This window comes from Convolutriloba macropyga, chromosome 1 (assembly GCF_964194025.1).
Source record: "Convolutriloba macropyga chromosome 1, txConMacr16.3, whole genome shotgun sequence".
In the NCBI taxonomy this organism is placed as follows: Eukaryota; Metazoa; Xenacoelomorpha; order Acoela; family Convolutidae; genus Convolutriloba; species Convolutriloba macropyga.
Genome location: NC_134468.1, coordinates 7,707,105 through 7,732,514, shown reverse-complemented (window position 1 = coordinate 7,732,514; position 25,410 = coordinate 7,707,105). Strand labels below are relative to the sequence as shown.

Sequence of the window (25,410 nt, the reverse complement as noted above, 5' to 3'; positions counted from 1 at the left end):
AAACGTAATTCATAACTATCTATCAAGGCAGTGTCATTAGGAGCCCTCGGTTTTACTTTACGGAGCTTCATAATTCTGGATAAGTGAATTCATCAATTTTTGTCTAAATTACGTAGGAAACGTAATTCATAACTATCTATCAGGGCAGTGTCATTAGGAGCCCTCGGTTTTACTTTACGGAGCTTCATGATTCTGGATAAGTGAATTCATCAATTTTTTGTCTGAAACAAATTACATCTTGTTTAAAAATACATCATTTAGAAACCATATATGGGTTTAATAGCAACTTTTTTAGTTTCGGTCGAACACGAACGGCAAAACTCGCACATACACATCATACACATTAATTTACATCATACACATATTGGAACTCGTGGCAATGTTTTAGGTCGCATTGCATTATCTTTAAAAAATCAGAAACGTTTTGCGGAATGTAGTGTTCCAGCAACAACTTTAAATGGTTCCAGCCAAATCAGGCGAGAAGTTAGCAGTCCAATACATAGCCAATATCTTAAAACAAAGTTTCAATAATTTTTGAGTTGTGTGGAACGGACTCAGTAAAACGTGTCCCAATTTTTTGTTATTCATATATCAATTTCGACGATGAAATTTAGTAAGGGAAAAGATATTATAAGGGAAAAAATCTTTGAAAGATAATATGGACGGTAAGGGTCTGATCTTACTTATAGATATGCATGATTTTAAAAAAAAATTGATCTCTATCTGAGCTCACAGCCTGATAATTCTAATGAGTTTAAAAACATACTTTCAAGACGAGATGACTTGATGGTGCATCGATTGGTTTTATTTTCAACACATTATTTGAAAAAGGTCTCAGTGACCAATTAAATTGAAGAAAAACACTGATCAAAAACACTTATGAATCGTATTTTATCACTATCTATCAGTGCTGAGTCATAAGGAGACCTCCGTTTTCATTTGCGGAGCTTCGTGATTCTGGATTAGTGACGACCGATATCATTTTTTTTGCTTTGTTTCAACTCTTGCATCAAAATATATCGCTCGCTACATCATTTTCTTATACAATTTTCTTATACATGTTTATTAGCATTTTTTGTTATGGTCCGAAACGATCGGCAGAAATAGGGTGATGTTTTTTGAGTCATAAAAACTATCAAAACTTTTTTCGTAAATTATCCTTTAGCCTTTTCGGGGGACTTATTTTAAAAACTACACCCACAACCCACGCGCACACCACAACCAGCAGATACACACATAACAAATCCCCCCACACACAGACAAACACACACAGAGGCACACACACACACCCACGCACATCATTCATAAACCTTATATCGGTTTATTAGCAACCCTAAACTGTCCTATAAAACGGTCAAAAAAATTGTTTCGAAAACCATCCTTTAGCTGTTTTTGGGGACTTAGGTTTTTGAAACTCCACTCACCACACACACACACACACACACACACACACACACACACACACACACACACACACACACACACACACCCACTCACATACACATACACACCAACACCACCATCACCACCACCACTAGCACATACACACACAAAACAACCCCCTCCCCTACACACACAGACATACAAACCACTAAAAGCACATACACACACAACAACCTCCACACACACACACACACACACATACACACGCACACGAACAAATCTAGAGTTCACACCGCACTTCCACAATTCAACCCATATAAAACTCACCAGAACCCACTGAAAACAATTGCGCGTGTAAATCTCCCATCCTCACCTATGAAAAATGAAAAGGGTTGAAAATTGATTGTTTATCATTATAAAACAAATATACCAAAAGACAAATTGATCGTTTAGTATTTTATAGAATTTTAGTGCGTTCTTGTTCTGGGTAGTTTCCAACAACCAATACCGAGATTTTCTTTGAGGATGCTCGAATTGGTTTGGTATGCACAAGCCTCATTTCAGCATTTTTTTATTTTGTTTATTGGCCCATCGCTACCATGTGATGAAAAATTAATCAGTGCTAGCTTTATCAGTTCGACCGCTACCATGCTATGCTAAATTAATCAGTGCTAACTAGCATTATTTTTTCGGTAACCTTTGTTTTTAAATTTTCAAAGATTGTTGAAGACTCAACCAAAATTTTCGAGTTGTCTTGATCCAATAACTTTGTAAGCTCTATTTTTGCTCTGAATTAAATTTTTTGCGATTGAATATGGGTGTTGAATTCAATTTCGTTGTTTGCCGCATATAAAGATCAGCAAATCAAAAAAGATCACTGAAAAATTGTTTATTTTATTACCACCATCCAAAGCGTTCTCAATTTTCGCAAATACCCGTGATGCGTCGATTTTTGCGTTCACGGTAAGCTGTGTAATTTATTCATGTGCTCAAACTAGGATGAGCCACCCCTAAAAAAACTATAGCAATAAAAACAACTTCGGGTTCCGAATGAGAGATGGTTTTTTCTCCTATGTTGTTTTCCAAATCAATAACTCTCCTTTTGAAGCCAAATTTATAGCATACAAAATGTTTGTTTTTTGTACTGTTTAAGGATTGTTTGTTTGTGACAACTGAAATGGTAAATTAGGAGATCCTTCAGACCTGCCAGCCGTTTTTGGATATTGTTTGATAGGTAAAAAAAGAAGGTACATTAAAGCAACGCTTAATAAAGCAACGTTTAATTAAATATCTGAAAAAAAATATCCGAAATGAGTGAAACGCAAATGGCAATTGAGAAAAAAAGGTTTTTGGGACTTACAGCTTCCTGATGAAAAATCCTATCCAAAAACTTTTTTGTAAACATTTAGATTACTGACTCATTTTTTTTAAACTTTGCTGTGAATAAATCGCCTTAAATTTTTGCCCCGACTCTTATTTCAATTTTGCATCACTTCTCATGTAATACCAAATTTTCTGATCTTTGTTCGCTTAGCAGGAGAAATAGCGACAATTTCCAAACCAAAATATATTTTTAATCAACATATAAGTACGCAATATATAATTCCCGTCGTTATTTGCACAAAATAGTTGCTAAGGAAAATACAAAATGATGCTAAATTACTGTTTGGCATAGAAAAAGAATTTTCATGTTCAATCAAATCTGGTGTTCATTTAAAACATCTTGTGTTTGTCAGCAACCTTATCGATTTTTGAATCAATCTGCTATCAACATGTTACAGTTCACTAAAACTGTGGTCCAACGATACAAGAAAAGAACACAAGAAAAAGCATGAATTTATAAGCGATAGAAATATAAAAGCCACAGATTTACAGAGAGTAACAAAGTGTTTATTTGGTTATCCAGTTTGGTGGCCGTCTTTGCTCGAGCATAACCATGGCTTGAAGTTGTTGTCTTTTTTAATCTGAAAATTACTCGACAGTAATGGAAGCTGTTTTTTAGGCGTATTGTTGAATCACTATCCAGTTGAGAAGACTGATAACCGCCCAAATTGTGATAGTTGTTTTGCTTCTCCGAGCTGCCCGAGCTTCTTTTCCGAATTTTTATACAATTAAGGTCTTAATCTTCGATAATTTTCCTGGTTCTCTGAGAAAATTTTGAACATACTCTCCTGTTTTCTCTTCAAAGTTGTGATGCAAAAATAATAACACGGAGTTTCAAAGAGAGCTGTTGAATTTTTCTAGGGCGTTGTGTTAAGCTGAAAAAACTAAGCTGTTCTGCATATTGAACGATTGCTTTGATATAATAAACAGGTATATCAAAGTTGTGATCACTGCTCCAAAAACCTGTAATTTCATCGAAAAGTCCTTTCACCGAAGCAAAATTTTTGTAATTGTGGCACGTACAATCAAGTGTTAGAGTCTGCCATTCATTTGATTCTTTTTTCTAAACAATCAGTAGCCATAATATGAAAAAAACTTTAGCAGTAACAGTTTCCTAACAGGAAACTTAAATTCAGCTTTAACAAAAAATATCTTGAAAGAAAAAGCAAACTAAGGAAATTGATCAAACAAATGTAAGAATAACTGTCATTAAATTGGATAAAATGAAAATTTAGCTGATAGAAAAGATTTCAGAAATGCCGGAATGATAAAAACCAAGTCAGAATGATTTGTCAATTTTTTTGAGATGTGGCAGGCAATCTTCCTTCTTTGCCAGTGGTTTGTTTCATGTTGTTTTTTTTGCCTACTCAGAAAGAATTCATCGCCTTTCTTGAATAATGTTGCTGTGGAGTAGCGGAGTATCAGCTCGAGGTCAAGTCATACATCAATCAGCAAAACAAGGAAAAAACTTCCAACAAGATTTAAGAAATGCCGGAACAATAAGAACTAATTATGGAATGTTTTTTTGAGATGTGGTGTGCTATCTTTGCAATATGTCTAAAAAAAGAATTGCGTCATCTCTTAATGTGAGGTTGTCTATGGTTGTGCTCGATTTTAGATAAGTACAAAAAAACTTCCATAAGCTGAGACTACTTTGCCATTCTTGATGAAAAACAGTTTGCAGGTGTTGCGCTGTCTAAACATGTAGATGTCGGATAGGGAAATTAGTTAGGATATGGCAAAACAAAATCAACCCAAAAAATCAAAATTGAAACAGTTATGGTAGGTAAAAATTGATTCGGTTATAGCTTCTTCTGTTCTTACACACTGAAAGAAACCTTGCGCTGTTTCATGAAACTTTTTTCCTTCAGTTGTTGCACTATTCAGATTTTTAGAAGTCAGCTGGGGCGATTTATTTGTATCAATTATAACCTCGGTCTTTTCTAGTTGTTATATTCGGCGAATAAATTTCAGATCAGTTACTTTCATATGATAGGAGGTGTTTTCACTAGAGACGCTGAATATAGCGACCTCCATTCGACATTTTCCTTGAGCGAAAAGGGCTTGCAAGGTTAATGAAAACTTGCAGCTCTACTGGTCTTTAACTGTCTCTGAAACTAATCAAACTTGCGACCGAGCAAGTTGATTGGGATTTCAAACAAAAGTCACCCTGTCGTAGCGGAATTTAAATTGCTATGTCGTAATATTGAGTGAATCAATTAAATGATTGAGAGATCTGTTGCATTGACTTACTCTCTTGTGAAACTTGACACATCAAAGGAATCAACGCGCTCGGGAAAGAAACTGCGGAAACCACCGACACAGCGTGCCAAAAAACAAAAAGTGGCCATCAGAAGAAATAAAAGTTCCAACAAACCTCGACGCTCCATTCTTTCTTTTTGTGTTTTGTGTACCACTAGTTATTTAGTTTACTTGTTTTTATCATCATAATGTTTTGAGCCAATTACGGGAATAAGCCGAAATACTTATTTTGAAAATCCATTCAAATGCAGCGTTTTTGAGACAGGTCTGAAATTGGAAAATTCTGCGGTCGAGAATAAGGCCTTTGGTTATCATTCGTCTTCGGCGTCTGCTGAAAGTTGCACTTTTGGTTCTCATCATTATCATGTGGTCCAACGATACAAGAAAAGAACACAAGAAAAAGCATGAATTTATAAGCGATAGAAATATAAAAGCCACAGATTTACAGAGAGTAACAAAGTGCTTATTTGGTTATCCAGTTTGGTGGCCGTCTTTGCTCGAGCATAACCATGGCTTGAAGTTGTTGTCTTTTTTAATCTGAAAATTACTCGACAGTAATGGAAGCTGTTTTTTAGGCGTATTGTTGAATCACTATCCAGTTGAGAAGACTGATAACCGCCCAAATTGTGATAGTTGTTTTGCTTCTCCGAGCTGCCCGAGCTTCTTTTCCGAATTTTTATACAATTAAGGTCTTAATCTTCGATAATTTTCCTGGTTCTCTGAGAAAATTTTGAACATACTCTCCTGTTTTCTCTTCAAAGTTGTGATGCAAAAATAATAACACGGAGTTTCAAAGAGAGCTGTTGAATTTTTCTAGGGCGTTGTGTTAAGCTGAAAAAACTAAGCTGTTCTGCATATTGAACGATTGCTTTGATATAATAAACAGGTATATCAAAGTTGTGATCACTGCTCCAAAAACCTGTAATTTCATCGAAAAGTCCTTTCACCGAAGCAAAATTTTTGTAATTGTGGCACGTACAATCAAGTGTTAGAGTCTGCCATTCATTTGATTCTTTTTTCTAAACAATCAGTAGCCATAATATGAAAAAAACTTTAGCAGTAACAGTTTCCTAACAGGAAACTTAAATTCAGCTTTAACAAAAAATATCTTGAAAGAAAAAGCAAACTAAGGAAATTGATCAAACAAATGTAAGAATAACTGTCATTAAATTGGATAAAATGAAAATTTAGCTGATAGAAAAGATTTCAGAAATGCCGGAATGATAAAAACCAAGTCAGAATGATTTGTCAATTTTTTTGAGATGTGGCAGGCAATCTTCCTTCTTTGCCAGTGGTTTGTTTCATGTTGTTTTTTTTGCCTACTCAGAAAGAATTCATCGCCTTTCTTGAATAATGTTGCTGTGGAGTAGCGGAGTATCAGCTCGAGGTCAAGTCATACATCAATCAGCAAAACAAGGAAAAAACTTCCAACAAGATTTAAGAAATGCCGGAACAATAAGAACTAATTATGGAATGTTTTTTTGAGATGTGGTGTGCTATCTTTGCAATATGTCTAAAAAAAGAATTGCGTCATCTCTTAATGTGAGGTTGTCTATGGTTGTGCTCGATTTTAGATAAGTACAAAAAAACTTCCATAAGCTGAGACTACTTTGCCATTCTTGATGAAAAACAGTTTGCAGGTGTTGCGCTGTCTAAACATGTAGATGTCGGATAGGGAAATTAGTTAGGATATGGCAAAACAAAATCAACCCAAAAAATCAAAATTGAAACAGTTATGGTAGGTAAAAATTGATTCGGTTATAGCTTCTTCTGTTCTTACACACTGAAAGAAACCTTGCGCTGTTTCATGAAACTTTTTTCCTTCAGTTGTTGCACTATTCAGATTTTTAGAAGTCAGCTGGGGCGATTTATTTGTATCAATTATAACCTCGGTCTTTTCTAGTTGTTATATTCGGCGAATAAATTTCAGATCAGTTACTTTCATATGATAGGAGGTGTTTTCACTAGAGACGCTGAATATAGCGACCTCCATTCGACATTTTCCTTGAGCGAAAAGGGCTTGCAAGGTTAATGAAAACTTGCAGCTCTACTGGTCTTTAACCGTCTCTGAAACTAATCAAACTTGCGACCGAGCAAGTTGATTGGGATTTCAAACAAAAGTCACCCTGTCGTAGCGGAATTTAAATTGCTATGTCGTAATATTGAGTGAATCAATTAAATGATTGAGAGATCTGTTGCATTGACTTACTCTCTTGTGAAACTTGACACATCAAAGGAATCAACGCGCTCGGGAAAGAAACTGCGGAAACCACCGACACAGCGTGCCAAAAAACAAAAAGTGGCCATCAGAAGAAATAAAAGTTCCAACAAACCTCGACGCTCCATTCTTTCTTTTTGTGTTTTGTGTACCACTAGTTATTTAGTTTACTTGTTTTTATCATCATAATGTTTTGAGCCAATTACGGGAATAAGCCGAAATACTTATTTTGAAAATCCATTCAAATGCAACGTTTTTGAGACAGGTCTGAAATTGGAAAATTCTGCGGTCGAGAATAAGGCCTTTGGTTATCATTCGTCTTCGGCGTCTGCTGAAAGTTGTACTTTTGGTTCTCATCATTATCATGTTACATACAAAATTGGCAACAAGGATGATAGTTTGTTCCATTCCTGGTAAGTTCTGGCGGCTTTGCCTGGTGGCTTGTTTCATGTTGTTTGTTTGCCTACTCAGAAAGACTTCATCACCTCTCTTGAAAAATGTTTCGAGTATTAGCTCGAGGTCAAGTCATCCTTCAATCAGCAAAACTAGGAAGAAACTTCGAACTCTAAGCACGGAGAATGTGATCAGGGCAAAACCAATTGCTACAAAAAGACATTCCTCTACAGTTCTGGCAGATGCTTGGCAAGCATTCTGCTCCTATCTACCAGATCTTGAACATTTTATTGAGTGTTCAATGAATTTTTGTCTGGAACACTTTAATCTTTTTCTTAAAATTTCAGTTTCTTGTAATTTTCGGAAAATTCAAAAGTGTATATGTGATATTTTTGAAAGCCTAATTCATTTTCATTTCTACAAAGCTAAGAGTTGCAACTCACTTACATCGGTTACAAATGGAAAATATCCATGATAGCGAAAATGAGCAAAATGACTTCAAAGGAACCGTAAAACTGTAAGCCTGAAGAGTGCAATGGCGATTGAGTGTCTCGTCTGTGCTCCATAATATGGATTATCAACTCAATGTTTTTACATTTTTGTAGACGCGAGAATTTATGCTTGTAGGCAGTTAGTGATGATGCCAAGGGATCCGCTAAAAACGTTCTAGGATATGCACATCGTTTCGTTAGTACTAACCAGTGGGTTCCAATGGGATGAAAGCAACCATGCATTCCCTCTTGAGTACTGGTCAAATCAAAGACCAGATTTAATCGTTTGGTAACTCACTCAGAGGTGTACCATGGCCATTTTCTACATACCATCATTGAATTGCCGTATAGTCTTTTGTTATCAAATGCTTGCATTGGAGTTGCAGCCGCTGCAAAACCTTTTCGAAAAAAAGTTATCCCTCGCAAACCAAATATTTGATAATGGAGTGGATTAGCTGTATCGGTACCAATGAAGGCTCTACATAGGCATAAAACAACATTAAATTTTGTGATTGGCTCTTTAGTGAAAATACAATTACGATTTCAGCCTGGTCAACCTGCTGTTGCCACGAACATTACTGCTATGACTTCATTGTATCAAAAAATTGCTGTCGCTTGCATCTTTGATGTGAGAGAAATCAATGCAAAAAAAACTTTTGTGAGCATAATGTCTATTAGCTGTCAAAAAAATTTTATTCTGTTTTCGGAGACAGTACATTTGGCGAAGTTTAAATCAAGTGGAAAGACTTTCCACCGAAAGACTTTCCCAATTGTTGAGTAAACATTTTCAAACTTTTCAAAGTTGAAGCATCAAGTTCAGCGCCGGAATTAAATTACGCGACCAGTTCAGATGACTTTACATTGTTGATATTTGAAGGAAATTATATTGAAGCAAAGCAAGGAGGGGCAACTCTAATTTTCATGGTTGAGCTAATTGATTTCTAAATTTGTCAATGGTATTTTCGTTAAAAGAACCATCGAGACATTCGAAATCAAGTCAATTGTAATATCTTCAGGAATCCACATGTTGAGTGTTCGACAGTAGCGATGTTCACTTGAACAAAGTCTGGTTTAAAAACTTGCCTTGAATTATATTGTTGCTTGCATCCATACTTCGGTGTTTTCATTCTTCGGTTTTCGGTTTGTACATTTTATGCTAATGGCGAGAGTTATTAGAAAAGGTTGTTTTCTGAAAAAAATAAATTAGGTGAAATTTGGCTAACATGATTAACACGACTGTTTACAGTTTTTAGAAGACCTTTTTTCCTCCTCCCTGTGTTTTTAAATGATAAGTTTGAGTCATCAAATATTCCTCTAAGCAAATGCTGATTTGATTTTGTTTTCTGTTGTATTTAAGCTAATTTCTCCAGTTCATAAAACGTTTTGAATTCACCTTTGAATTCGGATCCCTTGTCTGTTCGTTGTTATTTTGATTGTTTCTTCTTTCTCGTTATTCTTAACGCATCAATAGCTTTTTTTGCATAAAAAACATCCATTGGTTGGACCCGTAGGTATTGCCATAAAAAATCAACGGCCAGTAGTAAAAAAAATTGACTACCTTGTTGTGTTGGGCAACTCTATCCAGCATATACGCAAAATCTACATGTCTACAGATCAGAACCCTTTATTCTGTCAGCGGTAACGTTCAGCTGTGGAAACGTTTTTCTGAAATGTTTGTTTTTTTTTTGGAGGGTTTTGTTTGAAAGTAGCACACAGCTTTGGATTTCGGTCAACCACTTGTTTTTGTCGAATTAGCAATGCTACCAAAAACGGCACTACCTTTTGTGTTTACTTCACCTGATTGGGTAGCTTGGGAGAACATAGTTTGTCAAGGAACTAGACGTTTAGATTTCATCTTTTGCATCTTCAAAAAGTCTTTGTTATCTGACTCAAGTACCAGTAGTTGCAATTTTTCTATGGGTGATAAAACAATGCAAGAAATTGTTTTGCGTAGATTTTATAAATTATTTATGAGCTAAAATCCAGTCATTTATGGACTTTGTAGTGTTGGAATGGACTTTGTAGCTTACATTTCGGTTTTTGCAGATCATAAAGAAAGACAGCCACAAGAATTCTTCCTTTTTGATCTAATGAATCAATAGTGTTCTTAATAACAAAGAACCAATAATCTTCCTATTAGTCTTGATATGGCTCGAATTTTCTGTGTCGCATTGGTATCCGCTTGTTGACGCTATCTGAATTATCTTTTTACTGTTGTTTGTCAAGTTGTGTTGTAGAAAGTGCTGCTGGAGACCTGTTTCTCTTCAACAGTGATATCTGTTTGGTTTTTCTCGAACGCTTTTGTTGTCGCCAATTTGAAAGTTGCTTCGTATATGCTTGGTAAGGAATTATCAAAAACTCTTCAGTGTGCATTTTGTTTCAGTGGAATGCAAAAAAATAGGCACTGTAATGCAATAAGTTTAACAAAAACCGGTCCAGAAGCTGATTGAAATTTTCAAACTACCACATTTTCCCCCTTCTTTCTCCTTCACGTTTGTTGGCACGCTCGTATAGTGGTTTCTCGGTTTTTTCAATTCATACAACTTTTATGATTGCTACAACTTCATAGAGTACATTCATCACACAGTCACTCAAAAAAACAAATGAAGTCACTTTCCAATTAAAAAACTGTTGAATTCTGTGTGCTTATAATTGCTGAATTTTATACTACTAAACATGAGAGCCTCATAATTTTGACTCAATTTTTGGGAAAAGTGTCTAGCATTTACTTTCCTATATGCAACCGGATAGTCATTCAAAAGGTTCTTTCAATTGTCCAATTCCAATTAAAAATCATATGGCTCGTCTCAAAGTTATTCCACAAGTCAGCTCCACCCGGAACCTGTCAATTTATCCATCTCACCCAAAACATTTCACAAAACTTACCTTGGTAATTTATTTTAAGGGCTTATATTGTGTAATAAGGTGGCAAACAAAATAATTTAAGCCCTCTGTATTAATAGAAAGTCTTTGTCACTAAGATGCACACCATAGAAGGAAAAGAGCTTTTTCATTTGATACTGCCTCTGCTGTTTGGCAAGTTCGATTCAATTGTGAAAATAGGGTTTTTTGTTGTTACTTCATTTGTGTTTTCCCAACAATCATGCCATCTACTCTTACAGACCCAGAAAGGGAAACAATGAATACATCATATCTAAACTTCAAAAAAAAGAGAACCGTTCTTGTTATGATTGTATTCTCAGCTTATAGTAAGGTTTACTATATCGTTAATAGCATTTTTTTGTTGGTTTTGGTAGTCCACTACCAAGTGGCTGAAATTATTATCCGCAATAAAATCTTCAACATCTGTTCTTATCTGTGAAGGTCTGAAAATTTCAATGATATTTGTCTCGACACGACCCTGATTGAGCAGATCAAATTCGGCTGGATATTTATGATTAAGTAATGATCAAATATGAATTGTATAAATTGGAACAAACACTGTAAAAATTTAAGGTTGAATAAAGATTTATGTGGAATACATCTGAAAAACTTGAGTTAAACTTTGGCGCTTCATGGGCCTTTTGATTAGACAAAGTGCGCTGCCTAATCGGTCAAATCAGATTTTATTGGACAAAATTTGCAGACAATTCTAAGTAAACAAGAAGGAGGTAAATTAAAATTTAGTAATGAAAACAATGCAAAAAAAAAATCTATGCAACACCAGCGCCGAAATCATTTATGATCACGGCTAGCTGATATCATGGAATTTTACAGCAATTTTTTTGAGGACCGAAGTGCACGTTGGTTTCAATGGCCATCAATCATATCCGATTTCGGACTTTTTTAAGCTACGAGGAGGACACTTTTTTATACAACTAAATTTGAGAGCCTCATGAGTTTCCCTCCTTTTTTGTAAAATGTGTCTGGTATTTACTTTCCTGTATGCAACCCGATACTTATTCAAAAGATTTATTTAATTGTCCAATACTAATTAAACCTCAAATGGCTCATCTCAAATTTGTTCCACATATCGCCTCCACGTGGAACTTGGCATATCCTCAATGGCGATAACAGACGCCATTCAAAACCACTGACAATTTTTCCGTCTCACCAAATAAATTCCACAAAACTTATCTTGGTAAATGAATCTAAAACTAGGCTGCCGAATTCATTTGACAAACAACCCCTAGAAATCGGCCATTTAATAATACAGAATTTTTAATGGAAAATTTGTAACAATAAAACGGTCCATAAAAAAATTTTTTTGGCGTTTTATGATAAGTACGGTACCATAAAATTAAACTACGGAGATTTTATGCTCAAAAACATTGTTTTGGAACTGCATGTAGACCATTAAACTTTTTCTCAGCCAAACTCAAAAGTTTTTATGGTCGTTGTATGTTTAGTAAGTTTCCATAAAATCCATATATAGCGTTTTATGATTAGTAAGTTTCTTTTATGGTGGTCAACCCGTGAAATTTGCTTACGGGCTTATGTTATGGAATCTGATGATAAAGAAACGATTTTATCGCTACGTATTAGTAGAACGTCTTTGGCACTAAGTTGCACACAATAGCGCGAAAGGGACCATTTTCCATTTGATAGAGGCTCTGATGCAATTTTGCTCAATGATTTTTCTTCCCAGCAAATGCTCTTCTATCTCTGCTTTCATTATTAACAGAAGGGGAAACATCGTAAATGATTAGTGGTTCCATTTTTCCATCTCATAAGATCTGGGGCAATTTTGATTCAATTGTGGAATCTATTCTGTTTCGCCCACCCCCCCCCCCCCCACCCCCAAGAGGTTTTTCAGACCCCCAGTTACAAATTATGTGCCGTTATACAGCACGTTACTATGTAAAAATAATGCACGTGCTCCGGGGGGTCATGAAACATATATTCCCACTAAGCTGGGGGGGGGGGGAGGACAGAACAAATGGAAATTGTGAAAATAGCGTTCTAATTTTGTGACGTCATTTGTGTTTTCCAGACTATCATGCCCTCTACCCTTACAGACCCAGGAAGGGAGACAATGAATACATCACCTCTTTACTTCGAAAAAAGAGAACCGGTCTTGTTATGATTGTATTCTCTGCTTATAGTAAAATGTACTATATCGTCAATAGCATTATTCTGTTGGTTTTGGTAGTCCATTACAAAGCCGCTGCAATTATTATCCGCAATAAATTCCTCAATATCTGTTCTAAACTGCGAAGGTCTGAAAACTTTAATGATCTTTGTCTCGACACGACTCTGATTGAGCAGATCAAATTCGGCTATGACGAAATTAGGATTAAAATGCATTCAAAAAAGGGAAAAAAGCATTTTTTTGGATTCGTTCAAGCTCTTTTCACAGTTTTGACCAAATTCGACCGCAAAATGCTTTCAAAAGTTGGAACAAAGCCTATACAAATTTAAAGATTAATAATGATTTGTGTAAAATACATCTGAAAAAAATGTGTTAAATTTTGGCGCTTCATCTGCAATTTGATTAGACCAAGTGCGTTGCTTAATCGGTCAAATCTGCAGATTTTGTTAGACTAAACTTTCAGATATTTTTAAAGGAAGTAAATATATTTTTCATAGAAGGAAGTAAATATAAATTTATTAATGCGAAAATTGCAAAAAAAAAATCTATGCAACACCAGCGCTGAAATCATTTATGATCACAGCTAGCTGATGTCATGAAATTCAACAGCAATTTCTTTGAGTAGTGAAGCGCACGTTGCTTTCACTGGCCATCAATGATGTCCAATTTTGGACTTTGTAAGCTACGAGGAACACATTTTTTACTCTTAATATAAGTTATAGAGTACAAAAAACAATGTTATGTAAAATTGTCCCATCTTCTCTCGACTCGCTACCCGGATCATAGTAACGTAGTAAATCAGCGCTGAATCAGCGTATTCTCAGTCTGTATTTTTAATTAGTAAAAAAACTATGTCAAGAATTTAGTCAAAGTCTTTCAGTGGCCATTTTTGCAATCGTTCAGCTCTTTTCACATTTTTGACCATATATGACTTCAAAATAAAAGCCAATCAAAGTTATGGTCCAAATTTTCTGTGAACAACACTTTGTGAACAGACAACGCCTATTAAAGAGCTGATCTGCTCAACCTATGAGAAGTGGATCCAATTCACAGGGAGATGAAGCCAGAGGAACGGAATGACACAACACCTAGGCGAAAAAAACTGAGCCGAAAAAATATATAACAATCAAAGCAGTTCCAATCAGAAGCATTTTTAGAAAACCGTAATAAAATTTTTTAAAAAAATCTTAATATTTTTGCTAACAACAATAACAACATGTCAGTATCCCCTTGAGATTTTCTATGTATTGATTAAATTTTGAGTTTAGAGTGGTCTGTTTCGTTATCTCATTCCTATTTCATCTAAATAATTAAAAAAGCAATATAAATTTTTCTACCAACATATTTAGTTTTTCTAGGCGAACTATCTTTTTCAAAAAACCCTTCAGCCTAACAAATTTTTAAAAAAAGAGGTGAGCACTATGTTACAAGAAGCAAGCTGCCTTCACCAAATAACCTCTACCTTTCGGCTTTAGGGCCGAATTGCACGCTAAGCTTCGGAAAAAAATGAGAACCTAGGTTAATAAAATCTTTCCTCACCAATGTTGAGACTAGTCTTCGCATACAAAACTAAATTAAAGGAAGCTCGGAAATTAAAAAGTTTAACCAGTAAAAGTACTGTATTATTAGTAGCACCGTCAGCCTCTCAACGGCTCTTACTTGGGCATTTTCTTATCTTAAAATCCAAGGACTGCGCGATACCTATATAATTCTTGTTAATAGTTATTTCAATCTAGTGCAGTAAATCTTATGCGATGTCATAAATTAGTGCTTAAATTGCCCTTCAACCTTCATTTACCTTCAGAAAAAATTTCATGTTTCCTGCTTCCAACTTGTTATTTATTCATATGATTGTATTTCCCGCTGCGTGAGCAGACATGTCTATTCACTTTATTTCGATGTTTTGATATACACTTGATTTCATTTTTCTTGTCTTGTCAATTCAAATTCGGCTGCCATAACCTCTTTGATTTTGCTCCGCAAGTCCAGCTCAGAAATAAGTGAGCATTTTAGCCTGGCAAAATCCAATCTCAAAACGAAAATGTGTCTTCGCGCGGAGAAGTCAACAGTATTTTAATGAAGTACAGCATGGCGCATTCAGCAAACAAACAAATTCCCTTTGGGAATTGATTACTTTTGGGATAAACCTACACCCGACCCAACCCTCCGATGGGAAAAGTGGAGGGTACAATACAAACTAGCATTAATCGACAATGAAAACATCATATTGGATACTCTTCTCGGCCCTAAACCCGAAATGGTAGAGTTTCCCCTAGAGCCTATACACTAAAAAACAGTCATCGGTTTTTCAGCTCAATCGGAACGGGAACACAATGCACGACACGGAAAACAGAAGAAGAATTGACGAAACAAATGCCAAAGACTCATCGAAGTAGGAATTATGTAAGGAGATAAAACATGGTTACTCGCCGACCAAAAAACTGTCAATCTACTCTATCTTATTACTGTTGTGGAAAGGCGTAGAATTCTCAACAGCAAAAATCAAAATATAATGATCGACACACTCACTATCGCAGATTTTTGGAGGATTGTAAAGGACGCCCTCATCGGACCCCGGAACTTAAAAATCTTCTTCATCACAAAAAACTCCTGGGAGAAACAGTTGGACAATTTTACGGTAAACCTAAAGAACTAGCGGAAAAATGGCACTTCGAAAACACAGAATAAACTCAGAAAACACAGAATAAACTCAGAAAACACAGAAAATGGCACTTCGAAAACACAGAATCACAGACGTCTTCATCAACAATCTAATCGATCCTGAAATACAAAAGGAGCTTTTGAGACAAACAGTGGAGCGTAAGAAAGCTCTTGAGCTGGCTATAAAACTGGAACTCGGGATGCAAAATCATCATCAAGTTCAAGCTAACAATAAGACCCTCATTCTGGCCACTGTCAATGAAATTCAATAACCACTCAGCACTCGCTCTTCAAATTGGTCCCTAACAATTTCCACAGTCAAGGCAATCGTCCAACTCTACACTGCTCTAATTGTGAGTCACCATTGCTTTCGAGGTGATTGCATTGCAAATGGCAAAACCTGTAATAACTGTAGTTTGCAAGATCTCTTTGCCAAAATATGGAGAAAACAAAAAACACAGAAAGCCCAAAATCCAAAGAAATAATTGGTCAACACAGTGGAAGAACCTCATCCTAAGGATTCCGTGAATTTTCTACAATCATAGTCCAGTCTATATGAATCAGACTACATTAGTGGAGAAGAAAACATGGTTGCCACAGAACACAATGCCCACCAAAATTGGAAATATCCTAACTACTCTACTTGTTGACTCAATAAGTTGCTGCAGCACTTTGAATATGTCACTCGCGGCGCATTTAATTAGCAGTAACCCATATGCATTATGGTTACGCTGAATCAACAAACCACACTTGCGGACATTTTGGAATGAATCGATTCAAATTGAGGGTAAAATTTGAAAACCAGTAACAAGAAATGACTGGCATTCATCAGCTGCCACTTTCACAGTCGTTGCTGATGGCCTCATGCCGCTCATCGGTCGCGATTGTTTTGACCAACTAGTACTTGCGGTCACACAATCCGCATCTCAACAAGGTAAAGAAGTAAACCATATCTCACAACATTCCGCATTCAAAGAAAAAATAGCCTTACAATTTCCCGGTTTAATATCTTGCTCGGAAGATCAAAAAAATCGTGTAGCAAATTCAAAGTTTCACAGACATTTCCAACCACGACACCAAAAAGGGGAAAGTATACCTATTAATTTGCAAGATAAAGTATTCATTGAACTAGAAAAAAATTACTTGCTGAAAAACACATAACTTACAAATTGTCCAGACAAATTCTTTATTTCAACAATCGTAGTCACTGTTATAAAAAGATCAATCTACAAAACGTGCACTTGACTCAAAAAGTTCTAATAAAGAAACTCACAAAAATAAACACCAAGTGCCCAACATTGATACTCTAATCCAATCCATATCACAACAAACTTACTGAACCCTTGTCGCAAAGCACCAAAAATTTTTCAACATTAGATCTCAAGTATGTATACAGTCAATTAAACCCAGTCCCTGAAACAGCTATGCACTGCGACTTCAAAATAATAAGAGGCGATATGACGGACACATACAGATTTCATTCTGGATTTTATGGTCTCACAGATATGCCTGCGGAACTTCAAAAAGCAATGGATTACATTTTAATAGGACTAGAAAACAAATATCGCCATTTTAATGATATTCTAATTGTTAGCAAAACATCACAAGAGGAACATAAGCAAGTTTTGATCAATAGTCTTTTAATGAAAAAACTTTAGGATTGATCTTCCTAATTGTCACTTTGCAAAATTAGAAATCTATTGGCTTGTATATCATATTTCACAATCAGGAATATCACTAATCTAAAAGAAAACATCAGCAATCTTATCCCCTGAAGCACCGAAAACATTAAAGGAAATCTGTTTTTTCCTTGTTTCAGTACATTCCACAAGTAAAGGCATCCCAAATCTTGCACAAATTAGCCATCCATTATGTCCCTTATTAGGAAAATCTGCTAAATTTATTTGGACTACTACCCATGAAAACTGTTTGCATTAAAAAAAATTGCATCGCTAATGCAATTGAAAACTTTCATTGCAATCCGCTACTCGAAATACGAGTTAAATGTGATGCTTCGCGTGCCGGGCTCGGTGTGCGCTCTTGAACAACTAACAGTAGACGGCTGGATACCCATTACTTTCACATCTAGATTTTTAAACTCTTGTGGAAAGAGATACAGCGTCAATGAATTAGAACTATTAGGTGTAGTTTGCTCTGTTGAATATTTTAAAAAATATAACTTGGGAAAACAAATTAAAGTTATTACAGATCAGAGAGCATTCCTGTCAATATATAAATGTGAATCTCATTCAATAATTGCTTTTCCATCCAAAACATTGTCAGTAAGAAAACCATTCAAATAAATCATACAATAGTCGTCTAACCCAACGGGTAGATAGATTATTAACATATCAATTTACAGTCAAACACATGCTAGGTGCAAAAATGTTTCTAATTGGTTACGTCTCTCGACATCCTAAAACAGTCTGTGCCTACAACGATGAACTCATTGTTGCAAAACATCAAAGTATGTCCTCCTCTGCAAACTCCTTAAGACTAGGCTCAATACAATCTGCATCACAATTACACAGTTTGCTTAAAACGTTTGATCCCGCACAGAAAATCACTACACAAAGTGAAAGGTCAAAAACTCAATAAATACAATTAGCACACTCAACACCCATTTACATGCGCTTACATTTCACTGATTATCCGCAAATAAGAATCCATTAGTAAATACCAGCTACAATGAAAACTATTCTAAATATACATAACTCGCGTCGCAAATACCAGTTAAAACCAGACTGGCTCATCGAAATCAACATTTTTTTAAGCGTACTTTCTGAATTCAGATTGTAAAAATAGTTGCAAAAGTCTTACACCAAAAATAAAATCAGTGCTTTTTGCCCAAACTCCCTCTCAATATGAGTACCAAAAAGTCAATTCGAAATCAAATTTTATTTGTCATCAGAATCTCAATTCAAACGCTTAAAAAAATGTTGATAAAAATGTTGACAAAGCAACGTCAATAAAGAAGATCAGTATGCCCCTAAGAAGCGAAGAACGAGAGTTAGATTCGGCGACTCTTCCCGGACTACGGAACCAAAAACCACATCTTTTCCACCAATTTCACCGGTCGCATCTTCCAACATTATTAGACCCCTCACAGCTAGCCCACAAAAACCGACATTTGAAAATATCACATGAAACATTTTCAGCAATTCTTTAATAGCCTCGCTCATAAGCAAGGAAGCGATCCTAAAAGAGATGCGTGACTGTATTCTCAACAACAACGAGAAAAACTAAAAGAGATTAACCGGTATAATCATTGGTATTGGCGGGGCCTTCATGTGCGATCTGGTTGCGTCAGTATAGACAAAAAGATCGCTATCCCTAAAGTTTTTTGGTTTTGGGAGGCCTTAATAGACGATTTTTAAAGCTAGTCACCCAGGTGCCTCGGGCATGATATGTATGGCTACAAATTGCTCCTGGCTATCCATGTATAGGGAACTGATCGTCAGATCAACTGAGTGTTAACCCTGCACAGCAATTGGTAAGAATCTTAATTCAGTAACTGCCGCCACGCAATTCCAGCCCCATACACCTAGTGCTGAACCATACCAGGAAATACAAATTGTACTTTATGGACCCATTTACGATGGAAAAGGCCATGAAATGTACTTTCTCGCCGCAGTAGATAGTCTTTCTAAATTTCCTACTGCATGCATATTTGACAAAGCGAATGGTCGCAATGTAACAAACGTTTTGGACATGAAAATCGAAAAATACGGACTACCTCGTTCTATTCAATTGGATAAAGCAAAATGCCTTGTGGAACATCAAGTGAGAAACTCTGTTATATAAACAGATTATAACAGAAAAACAGAAAACACATATTTTTTATTGAAGCTACAGTCAACGACCATCTAGCTATTGGATTGGTAGCAAGATTAATACAGACAGCATATAATAAAGAAGACAAATTGGCTACTGGGCTACTCATTCGTTCCACATAAAGCTTGCACTAAAAACTTTTTTGTCCACCAGCTGCTGCGCATATGTAAACAGAAAACAAAAAAATCTCGCCCTTCGAAGCACACTTTGGTAGAAAACCTAATACCCCGCTGAGCGTGATCTCTACTACACCTAAGCTGTCTAATCTCTCATACAAGAATATTAAGAAATACCATTTAGACACAATTACCCTAGACACAGTTACCCTGAAGTGATCTTTCGCAATGACAAAAAAAGAGAACGGCTACGGAGCGACATCTAGTTCGAAAATGTAATGACGCGGGCCACAAAAAAGCTAACGACCGAGAGGAAAGGAGCACTGTTGGACAGTCCCGGTTCCTTCGCTCGGCACCCTGCCGCCCAATTCCAGCCTCAGAGCGTGAGGTGCAATTCATGCTGGCTCGCAAAGTACACGACAAACGAAGGTCCAAGAAAAATCTAGAGGGCCTTTATTAGGTACTGGCACCAGGGTCAAGTATCATTAAACTAAGCCCAACCACCTCGACAATCAAAGAACCGGGAAAAGCTATTGTCACAGTTTGCAATTGTAACATTGCGAAATTTGATACCCAGCAGCAACGACAAACAGCTTTAAATGTATATGCTGACCGTCGTGGTCCACAAACCAGCGAGAAATTGGTTGAAGAGAAAGTTCAAAGCCATTTAGTGGAATTTACTTGCAAAATAAAGTCCAACAAAAAGATGAAGCACAATGAAGACGACGCAATCCGGGCATTGATGTTTCATCCTCTAAATTCATCCTTGCATGCGCAAAGCGGGGCCGCATCCTCAAAATTCCTAACTTCTCGGCAGTCAGGAGTCAAAATGAAGCAACAAACTTCGATTCGCCGGGCGAATTGATTATTCCGCCTCCCAATGCTCCAACTTCAGGGCTTCAACAAGTCTCCTATTTCGCTTCCAAAAGAAACACAGATGAAAAATCGACGAAACCCAAATTAATACGGTTTTGAAGATATGTTCTCCAACTCAGTGATAACCGTTCCGCCAAAAAAACATTGAGGAGCTGGCGATGTTGAAAGCTTCCAACCTCCAAACATCTCTGTTGTAAAAAAAGTGGAGTCTACCGCAAAACAAGCTCCAGCAGAGACAAACGTTTCTCCTGTGATCGGAAAAGTTTCACATCCTGACCCGCGGGTACGACACCTAGCCGATTACAGAAGCCCGTCTCCCGAAGACAAGGCCATTTCCATGACAGTCTATGAAGCGGAGGTAAATGAAAGTTCGGAGTCAACTTGATTAGAACTCAAAAAACTCATCATTATATTTTTGTAAATTTCACTAGTTATGATAACCTGCAGATTGTTACTACATATTTAACCGGGCATCAAATATTAACATTGTAAATATATTACTACTAGTTTAAAAACGTGTCCTAATTGTACAATTTTCTTAACGATCACGGGGGTTTGTGTATTTCTTGTCATTTGTTATTTTATTCTATTGCAGTGAATCCTATACGATGTTAAAATTTCCTTCTTAATTTAGGTTGCAATTTCTTTAAATTCTTTCTTAATATAGTTCAATCTTCATTTACCTTCAGACAATATTTCATGTTTCCCGCTTTCAACTTGTCATTTATTCATATGATTGTATTTCCCGCTGCAGAAATGTCTGTTCACTTTGTTTCAAATTGTTGATATCCACTTGAGTTCATTCTTTTTGTCTTTTCAATTCAAAATCAATTGCCATTATATCTTTGATTTTGCTCCTCAAATCAAACTCAAAAATAAGTAAGCATTTTAGCATGGCGAAATTCAATCTCAAATTGATGGCGTGACCTCGCGCGGCGAAGTCAATAGTATTTTAATGAAGTGCAAATTTGTACGAAGCTGCTGACAACGTCTAATTTTAAGGTGGAAAGGTAACTTTCGAAGTTTTTTCATTTAAATTTCATTTATCGCAAAGTTGTGCCATTTTTTTTGTCCATTTTTATGTGTTTATTTTGGAACTTATCCTCAATTAACATTGGTTGGAGCTCTAAATTGGCGCGTGAAAATTAGAGGTGCCTATTTAGAGTTTTTTTTTAAAAATAAGACACTTTCAGATTTTTGTGAAAAAATTTGACGTTTTCTCTTTTATCGAGTTTTTGAACATTTGGAGCCAATGAATATTTTTTCAGGGTTGTGAAATTTTGTTCGCGATGTAGTTTTGAAGATAATTAGTTATGAGCAATTTTAAAGACTTTTAGTTAAAATTTAAAAACTTTTAATAAATTTTTTGCACAAGTCCAAATTTTTTGATCTGAGAGGACCAACAAAGTTTTATTGAGAGCTGGAAGTTTTCTAATTGGCGACAACAAAATAGTTCTCAAAAAACTAGAATGATGACTTTCGTCAAAATTTTCTGGCTTTTGTATTGTCATTTTTTGGTCTTTGAAATCTCGTAGGCAAAGAATTGTTTTGAAGGACCAGCAGATGGGCAACTGGGTAAGTATTAGTGGCAGTGAATCAGTTTTGAAAATTTTTATATCATGAATTTTGGCAAATTTACATTAGAATTTGCATATTTTTCAAATGTTTTTGAAATTTTCTGTCCTTTATAAATCTTTATCGGCAAATGAATTTTTTCCAACTTGTGTTTGCGTTTTCGGATAAATTTTGATTCTATGTACATTGCTTTGATTCTAAGTACAAATATTTGAGTCTAAGTACATTGGTTCCAAGAATTCTAGCAAAAAATTCTGTAATTTTGGCTTATTTATAATAATTTTAAAGATTTGTTTCGTTTTTCCCTCTGCTTGCACCTTGCATTCACAAACAGTTTTCTGCTGGCCTTATAATTAGTTACTTCGTTTGAATAGGCGAGGAAAAATTGAGTTCTGTGAGATAAATAAGAAAAAAAATAATTTGCAGAACTTTTAGTAATTTTATCTCGTGTTTGGAAATTTTTTTGTTATTTTTTAAATTCAAATTTTAAATCGCAAAGTTGTGCCATTTTTTGTCTTTTGTCCATTTTTATGTGTTTGTTTTGGAACTTATCCTCAATTAACATTGGTTGGAGCTCTAAATTGGCGCGTGAAAATTAGAGGTGCCTATTTAGAGGTTTTTCTTTAAAAATAAGACACTTTCAGATTTTTGTGAAAAAATTTGACGTTTTCTCTTTTATCGAGTTTTTGAACATTTGGAGCCAATGAATAATTTTTCAGGGTTGTGAAATTTTGTTAGCGATGTAGTTTTGAAGATAATTAGTTATCAGCAATTTTAAAGACTTTTAGTTAAAATTTAAAAACTTTTAAAAAATTTTTTGCACAAGTCCAAATTTTTTGATCTGAGAGGACCAACAAAGTTTTATTGAGAGCTGGAAGTTTTCTAATTGGCGACAACAAAATAGTTCTCAAAAACCTAGAATGATGACTTTCGTCAAAATTTTCTGGCTTTTGTATTGTCATTTTTTGGTCTTTGAAATCTCGTAGGCAAAGAATTGTTTTGAAGGACCAGCAGATGGGCAACTGGGTAAGTATTAGTGGCAGTGAATCAGTTTTGAAAATTTTTATATCATGAATTTTGGCAAATTTACATTAGAATTTGCATATTTTTCAAATGTTTTTGAAATTTTCTGTCCTTTATAAATCTTTATCGGCAAATGAATTTTTTCCAACTTGTGTTTGCGTTTTCGGATAAACTTTGATTCTATGTACATTGCTTTGATTCTAAGTACAAATATTTGAGTCTAAGTACATTGGTTCCAACAATTCTAGCAAAAAATTCTGTAATTTTGGCTTATTTATAATAATTTTAAAGATTTGTTTCGTTTTTCCCTCTGCTTGCACCTTGCATTCACAAACAGTTTTCTGCTGGCCTTATAATTAGTTACTTCGTTTGAATAGGCGAGGAAAAATTGAGTTCGATGAGATAAATAAGAAAAAAAAATAATTTGCAGAACTTTTAGTAATTTTATCTCGTGTTTGGAAATTTTTTTGTTATTTTTTAAATTCAAATTTTAAATTTCAAATTTTTCAAATTATTTGAAGCACTAATTTTGTTTTTGTGTTGTTTTCATTCGTAAAAAGTACCAATACAACTTATGTTTAATAGTCATTGACATCAAGAAGCTATAGTGAAGCTTTGGTATGTCCCGCTAACTTCTATTTGCTTTTTTGTTTTAAAAATTTGTCGGATCTATTCTGCTTCCCCCAAGTGTTTTTATGAACCCCAGATACAGTTTATATGTTGTTATATGGCACTTTTCTATGTAAGAAAGCTGCACGTGCGCGATATACAAATTATATGTTGTTATATAGCACGTTATAATGTAAGAAAAAAGCACGTTCGACTGGGGGTCATAAAAAGTTATGCTTACTGAGCTGGGGGAGGGGGCGAAACAAAATATATCCAATTTGTCTTCATTTCCTAGTTTTTTTTCACCTTGTTGACGTTTTCGATGCAAGGCAATGGCATTCACTACGCTTATTATGGACGTGCGTACATTTGAAAGCCGTTATTGTTTTTTTCCTCTTGATTAAAAAAACTATGTTTGTATTTTTGGATCGTAATGATGGTTTGGTGAACTGGTCAATAACTGAAGTAGTTACACAATCAACCATGTCTTTTGCCCAATTTTCAGAATTTTTTCCGGCTATGTTTTTATACGATTTTTTCACACGTTTTTCCAAAACTTTGATCTTTTGAAACGGGATAAATAGTTATAGCAGAGTGGGCATTCAGGCCTTTAGAGGCCCATAGCCGACTTTACTAGTCCATCAAGTCTAGAGTTTTTTTGTTGCTGTCAGGCCATAATTCAAGGTTAAAAAGTCATCTTAGGAGTTTCCGAGCCTCAAATTGTGCATTGTTGCATTGTTTAGTACTTTTGTTCATCATTGTTAGTTTTCAAAATTTTTGCACTTTGTTTGATAAATTTTGATGTTTTTTTTTCAAACTATTTGGAAGTTTCTATCAGGCTGGTGAACCATTTGTACAAAAATGAAAACTTTTAAGGCATGAAATTCGGTTAATGTGGTAGAAAATGAACAATTTTTGAGGATGTTAAGGTCACGAATTTCAACAACCTGTGTATGAAATTTGCAAACTTTTCATATTTTGATATTTTTTGTCTTTTTCCGCGTTTAACAATCTTTAGGAGCCACTGAAACTTTTTATGTCTTGCAGATGGACAAATTAAAGAGACAAAAATAGTTTACAACACAATAAAACTAAAAAAGTAAGAGACTTTCAAGACCTACTGTTTTTCAAGGAATATGTCACGCGTTGATTAATGAGTATATTTAGATAAATAAAATTTGGCCTTCAAGTTAAAATTTCGGGTCTTTCCCACTATAGCCCCCCAATGAAATTTTAGCCCCCCATTATTGTATAATTGCCAAGATTGGGAGGCTATAGGTTATCTGGCCACTAAGCTGGGAGGGGGGGGGGGGGCTATAATGGGAAAGAACCAAAATTTCAAATTGTTTTTAGCAATAATTGGTTTTTTCTTGTTTTTTCGATTTTTTAATTTCTCAAATTCTGAAATGGTTTCTGTTTTTAGCTGGCATTTTAATTTATCTGCTCATCTGATCTAGTTCTAAGTTTCAAATTTAATTCTCCGGACTTTACTGAAGAACTCGTATTGTAATATTTTCGAATTTGATGTACCTTTTGACTACTTATTTTGTTTTA

The 25,410-nt window shown here is 35.4% G+C and overlaps 1 protein-coding gene across 2 annotated transcripts; it reads left to right on the top strand.

Moving 5' to 3' along the window:
• Positions 1-231: 231 nt before the first annotated feature.
• Positions 232-14,334, top strand: LOC142345204 (uncharacterized). Of its 2 annotated transcripts, none has more exons than XR_012759302.1 (3): positions 232-476; positions 13,064-13,289; positions 14,197-14,296. XR_012759302.1 is itself a non-coding variant. In XM_075397247.1 (3 exons), exons 1-3 carry the CDS (start codon positions 458-460, stop codon positions 14,283-14,285), a joined length of 315 nt encoding a protein of 104 aa, XP_075253362.1. In that variant the 5' UTR covers positions 232-457; the 3' UTR covers positions 14,286-14,334. The 2 variants fall into 2 exon arrangements, 1 of the variants encoding a protein (XP_075253362.1); XM_075397247.1 differs by having other exon boundaries at positions 14,216-14,334.
• The last annotated feature ends 11,076 nt before the right edge of the window (positions 14,335-25,410 follow it).

Coding starts and splice junctions, on each gene's coding strand:
- LOC142345204 (XM_075397247.1), top strand. Junction 13,290..14,215: donor ATCTGTTCTAAACTGCGAAG/GTCTGAAAACTT, acceptor TCCAATTCACAG/GGAGATGAAGCCAGAGGAAC.